Source organism: Gastrolobium bilobum, unplaced genomic scaffold (genome assembly GCF_033153095.1).
Source record: "Gastrolobium bilobum isolate Gb01-03AN ecotype WA unplaced genomic scaffold, APGP_CSIRO_Gbil_v1 utg1578, whole genome shotgun sequence".
NCBI classification, from domain to species: Eukaryota; Viridiplantae; Streptophyta; class Magnoliopsida; order Fabales; family Fabaceae; genus Gastrolobium; species Gastrolobium bilobum.
The window spans coordinates 741,836-756,499 of record NW_026899219.1 but is presented as its reverse complement, the minus strand read 5'-3'; the positions used below and the strand labels follow the sequence as shown (position 1 = coordinate 756,499).

General features: G+C 33.5%; 1 protein-coding gene across 2 annotated transcripts; it reads right to left on the bottom strand.

Moving 5' to 3' along the window:
• Positions 1–1,767: 1,767 nt before the first annotated feature.
• On the bottom strand, positions 1,768–8,674 carry LOC133288377 (uncharacterized). 2 transcript variants are annotated; one of them, XM_061486111.1, is made up of 9 exons: positions 8,425–8,674; positions 7,543–7,721; positions 5,900–6,299; positions 5,505–5,785; positions 5,347–5,415; positions 4,746–4,802; positions 3,586–3,638; positions 3,421–3,496; positions 1,768–3,049 (listed from the first exon to the last, which is right to left on the bottom strand). In XM_061486111.1, the coding sequence occupies exons 2-9, from the start codon at positions 7,548–7,550 to the stop codon at positions 2,107–2,109; spliced, it is 1,887 nt and encodes a 628-aa protein (XP_061342095.1). In that variant the 5' UTR covers positions 7,551–7,721; positions 8,425–8,674; the 3' UTR covers positions 1,768–2,106. The 2 variants fall into 2 exon arrangements, with proteins under 2 accessions (XP_061342095.1, XP_061342094.1); XM_061486110.1 differs by having other exon boundaries at positions 7,543–7,716.
• Positions 8,675–14,664: the final 5,990 nt, after the last annotated feature.

Below are 14,664 nucleotides of genomic sequence, written 5' to 3'. Positions count from 1 at the left end.
AGTAATTTTAATGACACAATACTTAATGTTTTATTTAATATTATTATTTGATGATATTACTTGTATTCTAATAACATTTAATTAAATGCAGCATTTCCCATGTTCAGGCAGATGATTTGCTCTTCCAGATAGTTCAACATGAAAATAATAATTTGCACCTACATATGGTCAACAGAAATTCGGTAAGATATATATATAACCTTCCCATGTGTGAAAAGGGTTATATTGACAAAAAAAAAAAATTTAATAAATTTACAAACTACACTATGTCTCAGTATGTCTTACCGGTAAGACTTCACTCAAGATTGTTTTACCGGTAAGACATAATATAATTTATAAGAGTTTGTAAACAAAAATTTGTAAATATAACCTTCTCATATATATATAAGGAGAGAATCATTTTACACTAATATAAGTTACACTCTCAATCTTGATCGTTGATCCTATTTATATCCAGCAGTTCTGATTTATTAGCTAGTGAGTCATTAAATAAAAGCAAATCAATGGCCATAATTTGGTGTAAGATTTCTTATTCTTACTCTGGTGTAAAAATAATTTTTCCCTTATATATATATAGGGGCAGGATCATCTTACACCAGTGTAAGAATAATAAGTCTTACGCTAAATCTTAACCATTGATTTTCTGCATCTAACGGTTATAATTTATTAGGTCTCACTCATTAATTAAATTTTAATTCCCAATAAATCTCAATTGTTAGATGCACGGAAATCAACGGTTAAGATTTGGTGTAAGATTTATTATTCTTACACCGGTGTAAGTTGATCCTATCCCATATATATATATATATATATATATTTAGTAGGATCCCAGGAGAGACATAGAATGCTACTGGTTTCTCTTTACATTTTTACTTTCCTTATACCATTTGTTGTTCTAACCGACATGCATGCTGATATGTGAACCAGTATATATATATACCTGCATATTGATGGTTCTTTTTTCTTTGAATATATATAAGAATCTTTCTGTTATATCTCTGTGCAGTGTGCAAAAATTTATCTGCCTTCACAGATATTGATCTTATCTCCAACCCAAACTGGATACTTCTACATTGGAACAGTTTTTCCTTCGGTAAGTATGATATCCAATATTATTTCCCATTATTACTATCTTTTCAACTTGTCTTTTAAACATTGAGCTACACTTGGGGAAACTTTCAGTACATGTTTCAATACATACAATTTGACTAATCAATAAATGACAGGATACGGTATTTGTAGAACCAGTCTAATCATGCATATGGCTCTCAAGAATAGCCAAAGTCATAGACAAAGAGCTGAAGGAGCTGTTAGAGGAGAGACCAATCTTAAAATCATGCTTCTCTTTGATTCTTTTAAGCTTTTGTAGGGTGAAATTGGAATAATTGCAAGATTGCTATGAGATAATAGCTCTTTGTGCACAGTGGTGAAATGACAAGTACAGAAGCTTCACAAAATGTGAATGAATTGTCCCTACTTTTTTGAACTCTGTATAAAAGTATTGGTTAACAATTTATTTACCATTCATTTCATACATGAGTAGTTTGTGTAAAGAAAATTTGTGTAACATCTTGATTCCAAAAACTTGTATTGTTTCATTTTTAAAATTTGACAATTGTTTTTGGAAACAACAACCAAAGACGCCCCATATGTATAACGTATCTAGACTAAATAATCTCATTCGTTAATGCAAATAAAAAATATGTTATAACCAAACCTTCGGGGGGAGGGGAATTCCCCATTAAGAAAGCGAGAGATAGAATAACATGTTTGAAATATCACTCCATTCAGTAAACATGAACAAATACAATGAAAACATCCAATTTTGAAAAAAAAAAAAAAACTAGCAAACTACCAACATTCATGATACAACATTAACCTAATCTCCAGGTTCCGTTTTGACAATCAGAACACTACTATACAATATAGATTCTCAACATATTTTTAAGGTCTATTTTTCCTCCCAAAAGAAAAGAAAAACAATTGCAGGAAAAGATGACCCCTAGTACAAGTAACTGCATCCAACCAAGCATGTAGCTCAGTGACTCTTGCAAGAAATAGCAGAAGTACTTCACCAAGTAAGAACTAACTAATTTAACCATGTATCTACCCACTAGCTGCAACTTGTCCTTTCCTCCTCGACCTTGCAACCCTTTTATTCCCTTGATGCTTTGGATTGGGATCCACAAGCAACAAGCGTGACATAACATATGACAAGAGTTCTTCACGGTGGGAGAAGGTAAAGTCCAAATGGGCATATTCAAACTCATTATATGAAACATCAACACCAGCACCCTTCATCAATTTATAGTGTCTCTTCACCATTGAAGGTCTTATCACTTTGTCCTTCTGTCCAGCAACAAGATCAACAGGAATGTCAATGAGGCCGTAGTATTCACCCAAGTCCAAAGGCACAGGTGAACCATACACCTCCATATTTGCGGATGCACTCCCATAATCAAACATTCTAAACTTTCCAGTATGCTTCATCTGTGCAAGATGGAGAGCAACACGAAAAGATACTCCTGGCATGTCATTCATGTTGTAGTGTGGTAATCCTAAAACTCCAACCCAATTCGAGCTGTCTCCACCAACAACATAACTCATTAAAGTTTGAACTAGTCCTCCAACTGCAGGTAGGTTATGCAGATCCCGGGCTAACTTGTTGACAAGCATACGAAAAAATCTGGTTGGTATATAGAAGGCTGGCACAAGAGGAGACAAAACAGGAGCCAGAGAAAATAATAGAAGCTCCACAGCAGAAAAAACTATGTTAGAGTCATCATGAAAACCGGCTGGTGATAATAAAACCAATCTTGAAAGTCTATGGGGCTTCTCTTCTATCCTTCGCGTAATAACATACATCATTATAGCAGCTCCTCCCAAACTATGGCAGATTGCACAAAGCTTGTAAAGCTGATCATCATTAGTTTCATCCTCAATATCAGGTTTACTAAGCCTCAATTCAGCAGTTTTTACTTCATGAATCTTCTCTATCATAGCAGGAATATCCTCAGTCCCGTGCTCATTGATGGAGTACCGCCAGTATCTGCATTATATCAATTCCTTTACATGAATAAAATAGATACAAAGCCAGATTTTATTAGACATCAAAACAGAAATTAGATAGTTTATTCAATAAGGGGTAATGAGGGAGATGGAAGGGGAAAGAATGACAAGGGAATGATTCCCCTTATTTGGTAGTAAATTTTTTTTCGAGGATGGAACAAACACTCATTTGTTGTTCCCTTCCAAATTGGGGGGTTAATGAGGGGGAAGAGCCTCTTTTTTATAAACTCTTCTTGTCATTTATTATTATACCCCATTAAAAGTTAGCTACTCATTTGTTGTGATAAAAGCTGTTCCATTTTCTCTAAAAATTTCCAAACATAATTTAGGAGATTTGCTTTGTGAACTTACTGACGTGATGAAATGTTCTTGTTGACATGTTCCCTAGAAACCAAACCACGAAAATTCCCCAGAAATACATCATACCCTGCAAATAAAACAAAATTCTACATGTAATAATTCCAAAAAATTGATGTTTGCGGAAGTAAAGACATTATCTTGACAAATATAACAAACCTTGATCATAGGCTGCAAAAGCTGGAGAGCCAACAACACCATTGGATACCCAACTGAACCCCAAAAACAAACATATATTAGAATATCATTATTATCTTGACCACATTTTTGGGGTTAAGAAGTAAATTTTAAAAAAATAAAAATAAAATAAAATAAAATTGAAACTAAAGTCCTAACATGATGGCCTAAAAAGAAAATTTCTGATATCCAAGTATCTGAACAGTGAGCATGATTTGATCAACAAACAAGTTTATGACCAAGATGGGACAAATGAAGGACAAAACACTACAAAGCATCAAGAGTAAACAAAAAGGGTAAATCCCATCAATACCTACATACCTTGACAATCGACACAAACAGTCCCACATTGAGTAAAGTTCATATGGTTTTGAGTCTGTCAAGGGGGACTCCCACTCCCTCATGTGAGACTTATTTTAAAAAACAAAACTGTAAAGCACAATTCTCACTGGGCTAAAGGAGAAAGTAACTCAGTGCACCCATTACTTTTGACAAAAAAACTCATGTTTGTCAGTTGTCACTTACCCTGTATGTGGGAACTACAGACCATATCACCCCCACCATACACCAGCTCGCATATCACAGAAATTCTGATAATAAGCATATAACACACCTATTATTCTTGTCTATTCCAAATTCCTAGCATATAAGACATATCCCTATCCCAAGCAATACTGCAATGCTAACCTTAATTTAAGTTGGTAAGCAAAAACCTCTCAACAAGTTGATCAGTTGTGAGTTCAGCATTCAAATATTCTAAATGTTCCGACCTTTGGTAAATAAAGCCAATCCCATTTACCAAACTGTTCTATCCTACTAATAGTTGTAATTCATGCAGCAGTTGACTTATATAAAGCTACTCAACCTACTCCAATACACTTTTATTCTAATGACATAACATCAACATCACCTTTATCCCAATATAGTTGGGGTCGATGGCAAATAAACCCAAATGAAAAATACGAAAAAAGTTGAAGGAAAAAAAAGGATGAAAAAAAACATTAAAAGGAACAAAAATAACTCCTGAAATGAAAACATAGATTTTCAAGCACAAACATAATGCGTAACTCTTTGAACTCATATAAGTAAAGTGACTCACAGAATCAAGTCAGAACCAAGCAATTGAGAGATAAATGACTCACCCCATTGATGAATCGAAAACCCCATGCTGAAGATAAACAGCTTTTCTTGAATCTCGCCTGTGAAGTCAGATTGCAGGCATTAGCCACTATATGCTGGAAAGAGACCACCTTGTTCTAGAAATTATAACGACATATTTAATCATCACTTTTCACACAACATTTTTTCACATTGTTATCCATTTATGAAAATTAACTATATTCAGAATGATAACATTATGATACATTCTCCTGGGTTTCCTCCAGATCTAGGCATATGATATTTACAATCTCTCATGAATTGCTTACTTCTGTCGTGAATGAGCTACAACTTTGTAAGGAAATATGACTAACTGAAAAAGACACATTCCCAAACATAATAATTTTATTTTACACATCTGATGTAATTCAGTCCAGACAATGATAGAACAGTTGGGATATCAAATATGCCAATTAGCATCATGAATGATGCATCCATTTCTGACTTCTTTAGTGATTTAAATAGACACCAGATCTGATGCATTTAATTTTAACTTGTAGGATCAAAATAAGTACAAAACTCAAAAGGGGTAGATCATTAAATTTATGGAGATCCATGCAATTTCCTCAAAGATGAACATTTTACCTAGGTATTCTTTCCAAAAGAAGAATATATCCATCAGCAGTGATCACATGAATAGCTTCATATGGATACCTGTTGCAGGTAGGAGAAACCGTGAAGCAGACAAGCAAGATTTCAAACAAAAAGAACAAATGTAAAGGAAGCTATGTGATAGCCATTACCCAAGATCTGTTATGACATCCTGACATGTCCGGGCATCTGTATTCAGAGACTGGTAGTTGGTTTTCCTCTCTGTAGGTGTTGGGTCATTTTCTCCAACTGTAGCTGTAGAAATGGAGGCATCCACAACATCATCACTATCTTCTTTGATGCCACTTTCATGAGATGAAAACAACCCGAATAATTTCCCAAAAGCTTCTGTTGGAGAAAGAAGAAGATGTGCTGCCTTGTGAAAAACATCAAAGACAGCTTCAATACATATCTCAATGCCTAGATGAAGATCCTGATTGACAAAATAAACTTGGTCATCAACACCACAGTTGCATTCACATGAAATATATCTAAAAAAATAAGTAAACACAATACAAACTAATATCTAAAGAAATCGTTGCACAACCTCTACAACTCCTCTTCTCCTATCGGTAGCACGGTGGATAATGTGGTCCTTGAGGCTTTGCACCCTCTTATGTGTATTTAAACGTGAAGGGTGTGTCTGTCCAGAGACAGACAGGGCTTTTGACACCCCAGAATAAGCTAACAGGAAAAGACGAAGTGGAATTCCCAGCACAAACTTTACAGGAAACAAAATCCAAAGTAAGATATACTGGACCCAATCCATCCTATGCCTACTGTACTTGGTAAAACCAGCTTCAGAGGCTCTAGAACTTTGAGATGCAGGAGATGCGGGAGTATCATATCTACTATCACTATCTTCTTCTCCGGATGAGTATTCAGGGCTTGAATTATCAGAATCCACAGAAAGTTCATGGATGAACTGGTTGAAAGAGGACACGCCACTAGGAAAAAGAAAACAAAATTCAAACAAGGACAACAAAACCACATCATTAAGCTGTAAAGATAGGCACCCATAAAATATGAGATAGAATGCACAGTACAAACTCTGAACTTTCAAAGAATCAGAAAAACCAACTGTTTGAAAGAAAAAAAAGACAGTAAAGTATAAGGATGCCAAATAAAGAATAATAAAAATACATAGTCTAAACTATTTACGATTTTTTTTATATTTATAAAATAAAAATAAGTCTGATAGACTCAAATATCTAACTGAAAATATAACTCAGAAAATTATACTAGCTTTTTTTCCTAATATAGTAATTCCTTGGCATCAATTACCTTCTAGTTTACTTTGACTTCATTCTCAGCTAATGATCTGGCTCCACTTTCTGTCTTAATTTATTCTTTCTTTAATCTTCATTTATTTATTCTTCTTTCTTCTCCCTATCTGGCTTTAAAACATTGTATCCTTGATTCAGAAAATATAAAGCCTATGTCATTCCTTTCGAAATTTGACTTACTCAACTCTATAAGTCCTTGCATCTTTCATTCTTTCCTACACTTTTTAGTAACCATGTGCTATATAGGCAGCAACCTGCGCGACAGGCAGATGAAGGACATGCATCCAAAAGCACCACACCAGAATCATGGGGAGGTGAAAGCATGAAACCTAAGTCCACGCAGAGGTGCACCTTGAATATATTACCATTGGTGTATGCAACCGCGTGATAAATGGCACTCAGAAAACAACCTATAATAGAAACTATAATGTTGGAAAGAACATTAAGAAAAGGCTTCTAATAATTGAAATAGAACTAGTGGCTCTTAGCAAATAAACAATGATACTCTTACTCCACAAGAATGGCATATTAGTGACGATAAGAATTGTCTGAGTTTGGACACAGCAATAAATTCAACTGCATAAAATCAACTAAATAATACACTAATACTACGAAAATAAATATTAGATATATAGCTTTGTATCTTACTGTATTGTACCTTTATCCAATGTACCTGCATGTATCTGATAATTTCCTTTCAGTTAGTTACGATTCTGTTTTGGCTTACTGTATATATATATTAGGATGCCTTGTATCTCAACATAATAATAATACAATCTCAGATATTCAGTTCTCTCTCTCTCTCTCTCTCTCTCTCTCTCTCTCATCTATGGCTTCTACACAGTATTCGAATAATAAAGAAAAATTTCACAGAGAAACGACCAATGTCATAGTGAAAACTTACTTCTCCATCCAACGCGGAAATCGCGGTCCCCGGAAAGTTGGCCTGAGTTCCCAACCATGAATACCTTCAAGTATATTAGCTTTCCCAGGTAGCAATGCCAACAAAAGGGCTGATACACCATTGATTAGCCTCACAATATTATTCAAGGACTCATAAGTAACTGTCTTCACCGACCTGCACTAAGAAACCACATGCAAATGCTCATCCTCTGTCAAATATGCAATTGATAAAGACATTGATATAGGATATCCCACGGCTCTCAAACATAAATGCGTAAATAAATTTCACCACTTCCATCAAACTGAAAAGTGTTAAGATTCCAAAATTCATTGCCACTGAAAGGTCTTTTCATTTGACCAACACCTTAAAGCTATAAAAAAGGCAACCTTACCAACAAAAGTAACAAAATTAAACAGAATTTCTTTTCCCCACATCTTTTGATTAGGAATAAAATTACACCCAAATAGAAAAAAGAAGAATGCTTAAACATTGCTCTGATAGCATGGAAGTATAACTGAAGCAAAATAACCTAACTCAATCCAATCAACAAATGATACCCATTGAACAGTAAAATAATACCAAACGACCAATTTCCAGAATTAGCATAATTACAAGGATTAAAATCCAAAATAAATAAATAATTACAGCCATGGCAACTAGTAAAAAGAAAAACCATAACCAAACAGAAACTATTCCAAAACAACAAAGAAAAACACGTTCTTATCATGGAATCATATCCTCAAGACCGTCATAATCTAATTAACCTCCACAAAAAACAAAACAAAAAATAAAATAAAAAAATACAGACACCTCATTTCATTTGAGAGATAGAAATTCAACTAACATGATAAAACCCCACATAGAAAAATCACATGGCCTTACTCTTTAACGACAGCGAGAACGTTATCAACCAACCGTTGCATCATGGGGTTCTTCTTTTTCTTCCAAATTTCGGGTCTTTCTTCAAACCTCTCCAAATCCAAGCACTTAATAACAAATCCAAATACATATATATGAAAAAACACGAAAATTGGTGATACCCAGAATCGAATTAAAACTAAACACAACGAAATAGAAGCAGAAATCGGAAATAGAAGTTCATAGATTTTTTAAAAAAAAAATCAGTGACTGACCGGTAATCCCACGAAAGGCTGAAAAAAATGAAATAAATAAATAAATAAAGCAGACAAGAAACTTTGCCTGAGTCGGTGGTTTATGTTTGGAATCTACGTGGAACAATTTGATTGGTGAAAAATCTTATGTGTCACTTTTCTGCTACGGTTTTGTGTTGCTGTGGATCACGATTACACGTAACGTGTGGGACCCGAGGATTTATGTGCTGCTGCTATATTCGCCTTCTTTTTTTAGGAGAATCTGAACTGTTTATTGAGGTAGATTCAGAATACGATGAACGGTTAGGATTGAAGGATACTTTTTGGTGATTACACGTGGAGCACTTAATTATCTCTTACTTGAAAGAAGGAGCACGCTATGGAACCGGGAAATCTAAGCCTTTAAATTTGACTGAAAAAAGTAAATGCCTTTTCTAGTTTTACACGTTTTTTTATAAATAGAATGTTATAATAAAATAAATGAACACATTTTATTCTGAAATTTCCTTTTTTAAAAAAAAGAATGAACGAAATGGTATTTTTTCTCAGTAGATTAATTCAAAAATAAACATATATCTTATTTCGTTATTTTTTTAGAAATTTACCTCGCTTTTATATTTTGTATTATTTTTTATGGTTTACTTATTTATTTATTGGTATTCAACAAAAGTGGAACAAAAAATTATTTTAGATCAAAGGTTAAATACGTACGGAATGGACGGAAATTAAAACATGGAGTCAATTTTGCATGCGGTGAACGGTGAAGTGGTGTGTGTTTGTTGGGCAAAAAGTCTCATTTTGTTTTACCTAAGAAAATATTAATCATATGTTTCGCAAAGTGCTTAGCATTAAAATAACGTTTTTATGATGGGAAATCCGATAAGAGACGTGATGGACGGAGTTTTGAATCAATATTGCTTGCTTCTCTCTAGGAACTTCCAACCAATGCTCCCAAAATTGGACCCCCGAGTCTATCCAAAAACCAATGAATTGGTTATATAACTAGTTAAGTTTTTATTTTTATCCAGTCGTGTAATGGAATCGGTGTGACCTATACAGTCTAAAACAAATAGTTTATTCTCATCAATTGATATCTTTTTTTTCACTTTTAAACACAAATAATTTATTTTCTTTTGAAATATTTGAATTATTTGTTACTTATAATTGAGTTACATAGGTTCTGTACCTATAATATTAATTATTATCTTGATTATGTAATATGTAACGAATTTTGATTTGATTTATAATTAGAAATATTGTCTACTGAACTTGAAGACCAGTATCACAAGTATTATATATTTAATTGATCTTTTGTTGGATAATTATGTATAATTTATTATTTTTATATTAAAATATCTGGAATTGGTATTTTTTTTTACAAATATTTGAATATATTTATAGTTTTTTAATATAAATTATATATTTACATATACTTCTCGGATCATGCAATTGAATCAGTAATATATAAGATGAACCAATAACTCAGTACCTCGATCCGGTTATAATTGCGCTAGATTTGATATCATTTCTTTCATTATAACAAATGGTGAGTTTGTTAATCATACTCAAATATAAATAGAGAAAGCAATTAATTCTACCATATTCCTTCACGATGATCATAGAAGGCACCAGAGAACTATTCCTCTTGTATCTTCACTCAATAGTTCTTTTTTCTTTCAGTTTTGTGATTTAAGATGTTTTAGACTTTTTTTTTTTGGTATGGAGATATTGTTGGATTTGCTCTTTTACTAAAGCCCAAATGGGTCGTTAGTACGAGAAGAGCCTAAGAAACCTAGAGCCCAATGAGTTAGGGTTTTTTGGAACCCATATAAATAGTACCACTTAAGTCATTAGCCTCTATGGGTTTTTTGAGAAAAAGAGGCCAGCACATATCTGAATAATGCCCACACATTCCCCCTTCCTCCTCGAGAGATAGTTTGAAAGGTTTACCACAACAGTCCGTGAGTTCGTGTTGCGACGCAAAGGACTCAAGCGTGTGGAGCATCATCATCTCACATCTGCGCCATCCAACAAGAGATAATTGATAAAATGATCCTTATACATCCAAATCACAATGGACTTAACGCTTCTACATGATGCAATTGCTCCTACAATTGGTATCAGAGCAGGATTGTGTTTTTGGATGAGAATCTAGTTTTATTTTTACGTTTATCATGTATTTTGTTTTGCTTCGTAAAATATGGCACCTAAGGTTCTATATTTGTTATTCAAATATTTGCATGAGTATCATTATAATTCTTTTTATTAAAAATCTATTCTTTATATGGTTTTGGCTTTAATCCATGGTAGAAATTTTTTTGTATTTTCTTGGACTGTAATAAGGAGTCTAATCCCATATGATTAGGTTTTCTCCTTGAATTTTATTTCAATTTTGTATCTTTTTCAATTTGTATTCCAAAATTGTAATAAAAGAAGATCAAGAAGATGAACAAAGAAGCGCGTTAGTCACTGTTTTGACATATACGACCTCCGATCGAAAATACGAGACCGTAGAAAGATTCAGAACAAAAAATCGAGTCAAACGAAAGTTGAATCGCAGAAAACGAAGGCCGGACGCTCCCCCACTCTCCACCGGAAGTATCTGAGTGTGGGCTTCACTCTCCTGGGAAGAATGGGTGCGTGGGAGAGTGTGCCAGCTCCGTTTGGGGCGATTCTGGTGGCCATGGCTTTGTCTCATCAAGGCGGTCTTTCCTGTAAAATTTCGTATCAATCAGACATCATATGGAGGTGCAACAGTCGTGATGGCTAGGGTTCCTGAAAGTTGACTTAGGGTTTCTCGCCAAAATTTGGTATTTTGGGCCCATAGTTACCATAAAGAGGTTTGAAACAGAACCTATGGACTATAAAAAAAAGGAGCAAATCAGTCGCAAATTTTCCTATTTGATTACTCTGTAATTTTATTTTTTTAGGAAACCATGGATTAAAGTTTTTATTATAATTAATTGCCTTAATTGTATGATTGGATGAATTATATGATTGATAACATGCTTTATTGCGATAACATGTCATATAGAATAAATGGTGCCATATTGTTGCATAACTTGTATGATTACATGAACATAGTAGCTATTATGTCTTCAGCGACTAGTACGATAGTTATTATGGAATTATTTTGATTTTAAATTATCCTGAAAAATTGATTAATAATTATTATGATTTTTGTTAAAAATCTAGATTAATAATTAAATAAATTAATTTTGGATAATTTAACACCAAGAGAAATAATCGTTATAGTAATTATTTTGATTTCAAATTATCCTCATAAATGATAAATATTATGATTTGTTGAAATCTAGATTAATAATTAAATCAATTATTTGGATGATTTAAATCCAAAAAAATAATTTTGAAATATGTACATAACAAATTTAATAAATTAATGATCGTTATGGAAATTATTTTGATTTCAAATTATCCTCATAAATAATAATTATTATGATTGTTGCAATCTAAATTAATAATTAAATCAGTTATTTGGATGATTCAGATCTAGAAAATAATTAAGAAAATTTCCTAATAGCATAGTTTATTTTGCGAGTAATTTGTGGGTCTTCTAAAATGGTCATGTGTTTAAACACACGCTGATGATTGTGTGAAGCACACGCTGTTTATCATGACCGGATTTTAGGACCTTAATGATTTCAAAATTCAGATAAGCTAAGTGATGCACGTTCATCGGCGCTTTTACTTACATAGTTTTTGAAATCAAACAAAGGTTACTCTCATTCAAAAAATTCTTGGAAATTGGAAAAATTGCTTCTGTTGAATGAAAGGGGATTTAAATTAAGAAATTAATTTAACCTTCTAGCGCATTATAGGGTCATTAATAAAATAATCATGCGAAGCCCCATCAGATAAACATGATTGGATTTTATTAGATTGGACCTAAATAATTATGGGAGGAGATTTAAATTAAGAAATTAATTTAACCTCCATACGCATTGTGGGCCTATCAATAAAATAATCATGTGAGGCCCCAACGGATAAGCGTGATTGGATTTTATTGGACATTAATAATTTTAAAATTTTAATAAAGTATTGTACGTCCCATCGTTGATAATACTAAGTTATTAAAGACAATTTTGAAATTAAACAATGAATTCGACAAAGCTTATGAAAATTCTCAAATAAAAATATTGAGTGGGTGAAGGTTTTAAGCTTGAAAATTCAAACATGGCATAGCTGTCAGCAGTGGATATAGATATTTTAAGCTTGAAAATGGAAACTTGTGTCTGCATTTGTATGAGGACAAGTTATTTAAAAGACTATAGTTTTAGGTGACTGTTTATTTGTTTCGGATTTTAAGAGAAATTCAATTATTGTTAGTTATTTTGGTTAAAACATGGTATGACAATGCAATTGATTCCTCAGTTACATTTCGAAGTTCATCTTCGTCTTGTTTGTTCTGATACATTGTTTAAAAGTCTTTATTACCTATGTCTTATACCCCCTAAATTTATTATGTTGAATGGAAAAGATGATGAACAAGAACATTCACCAAAGAAATAAAAGTTTTAAATGAAACATAACTTTGGCCTTTGTGATTGAGTCACATTATCTCAAGTAGGAAACATGTTTTAGTTAAAAGAGGAACTAAAAGTTCAAGAATAGTCTTTGAACTAAAAGCTGCATGTAATTCCTATTTGAAAGGTGAAATGGCCAAGCAATCCCACAAGGTCAAAAGGATTTGCGCAACTATTCAACTGGAACTGGTACATACTAATGTATGTGGACCAATTAGCGTTCAAGCCAGAAGAGATGATGAGTACTTCATTATATGAATGTTTACTCTGGATTTGGACAGATGAACCAAGTGCGACATACATCTAAAGCTTTTGGAAATTTTCAAGAGGTTTAAGTCTGAGGCAGAAAAACATGTAGGTGTTCAAATCAAAACACTTTGGTCTGACTAAAGTGTTGGCTACTTGTCTGGTAAGTTCAGGTCTTACCTGGTTTAAGTGGGGACAATTTTCGTAACTGTCAAATCTAGGAACGCGTTTGTTGAATGAAGTTGCAGTATGCAAAAATCAAACATTTCTAGACTTGGTGAAGATCATGTTCAGTTATTCATCTTTGCCAATGTTGTTCAAGGGAGATGCCTAGGAGAAGAAAATGTACCTTCTTAAATTGGTTCCGTCAAAGTTTGTTGTAGAGACACCTAAAGAATTATGAAAAGGGTGCAAGCCCAGATCAAACCATATTCGGATTTAGGATGCTACGGCACACGTCCTACAATAGCAGTCAAATAAGATGGAATCTTGTACGGAAGAGTGCATATCTTTTGGATACCCTAAGAGAACCAGGGATGATTTCTTATTTAGTCTTAAGGACAAGATAATCTAAGTGAGCACTCACGTGATTTTCTTAAAGGAGGACTAGATAAGAAATTATAAGCTCTTAAGTAAGGTTATTCTTGATGAGATTTATCTCAGATCAAGAATTTTCAGAATCTCTAGAAGCTTCATCCATTGTTCCCTTGATTGTTCAAGAGGGGATAGATATATCTCTAGGTGAACAAACAATAGAACCATAATTAGAAATTCAACATGATAATATATAAATCAAACTAGTAGAAATATTAGTATCACATGTGAAAGAACAATATCAAGAATAAGTGGATCCTTAAGAAATTGAAGATCCACCATTTGACCCAATCTTGGATCTACCTGTAAATACGCAGGGTCTAGTGCGGTACATTCGTAGTGGGAGAGAACCTTGTTAATTCTCAAGTTGTCTCTTGTTGAGTGACATTGATCCTACTAGTTACGATTAGGGGTGTAAATGGGCTGGGCTGGGCTGGGCTTTGGCCATCCTGGCCCAAGCCTATGTAAAAAAAATTCAGCCTATCTGACCTACTGGCCTATTAAAGGCTTTATTTGTAGGCCAAGCCCGGCCCATTTTCAAAAATAAGAAAGGCTGACATGGCCTACAGGCCTTGTAGGCCTCCCTGTATATATACCAAGCAAAAAAATAATTATATAGAGCAAAG

Coding starts and splice junctions, on each gene's coding strand:
- LOC133288377 (XM_061486110.1), bottom strand. CDS start 8,468: ATGATGCAACGGTTGGTTGATAACGTTCTCGCTGTCGTTAAAGA. Junction 7,717..8,424: donor GTTCTCGCTGTCGTTAAAGA/GTAAGGCCATGT, acceptor TTCTTAGTGCAG/GTCGGTGAAGACAGTTACTT. Junction 5,786..5,899: donor GGAGAAGAGGAGTTGTAGAG/GTTGTGCAACGA, acceptor TTTGTCAATCAG/GATCTTCATCTAGGCATTGA.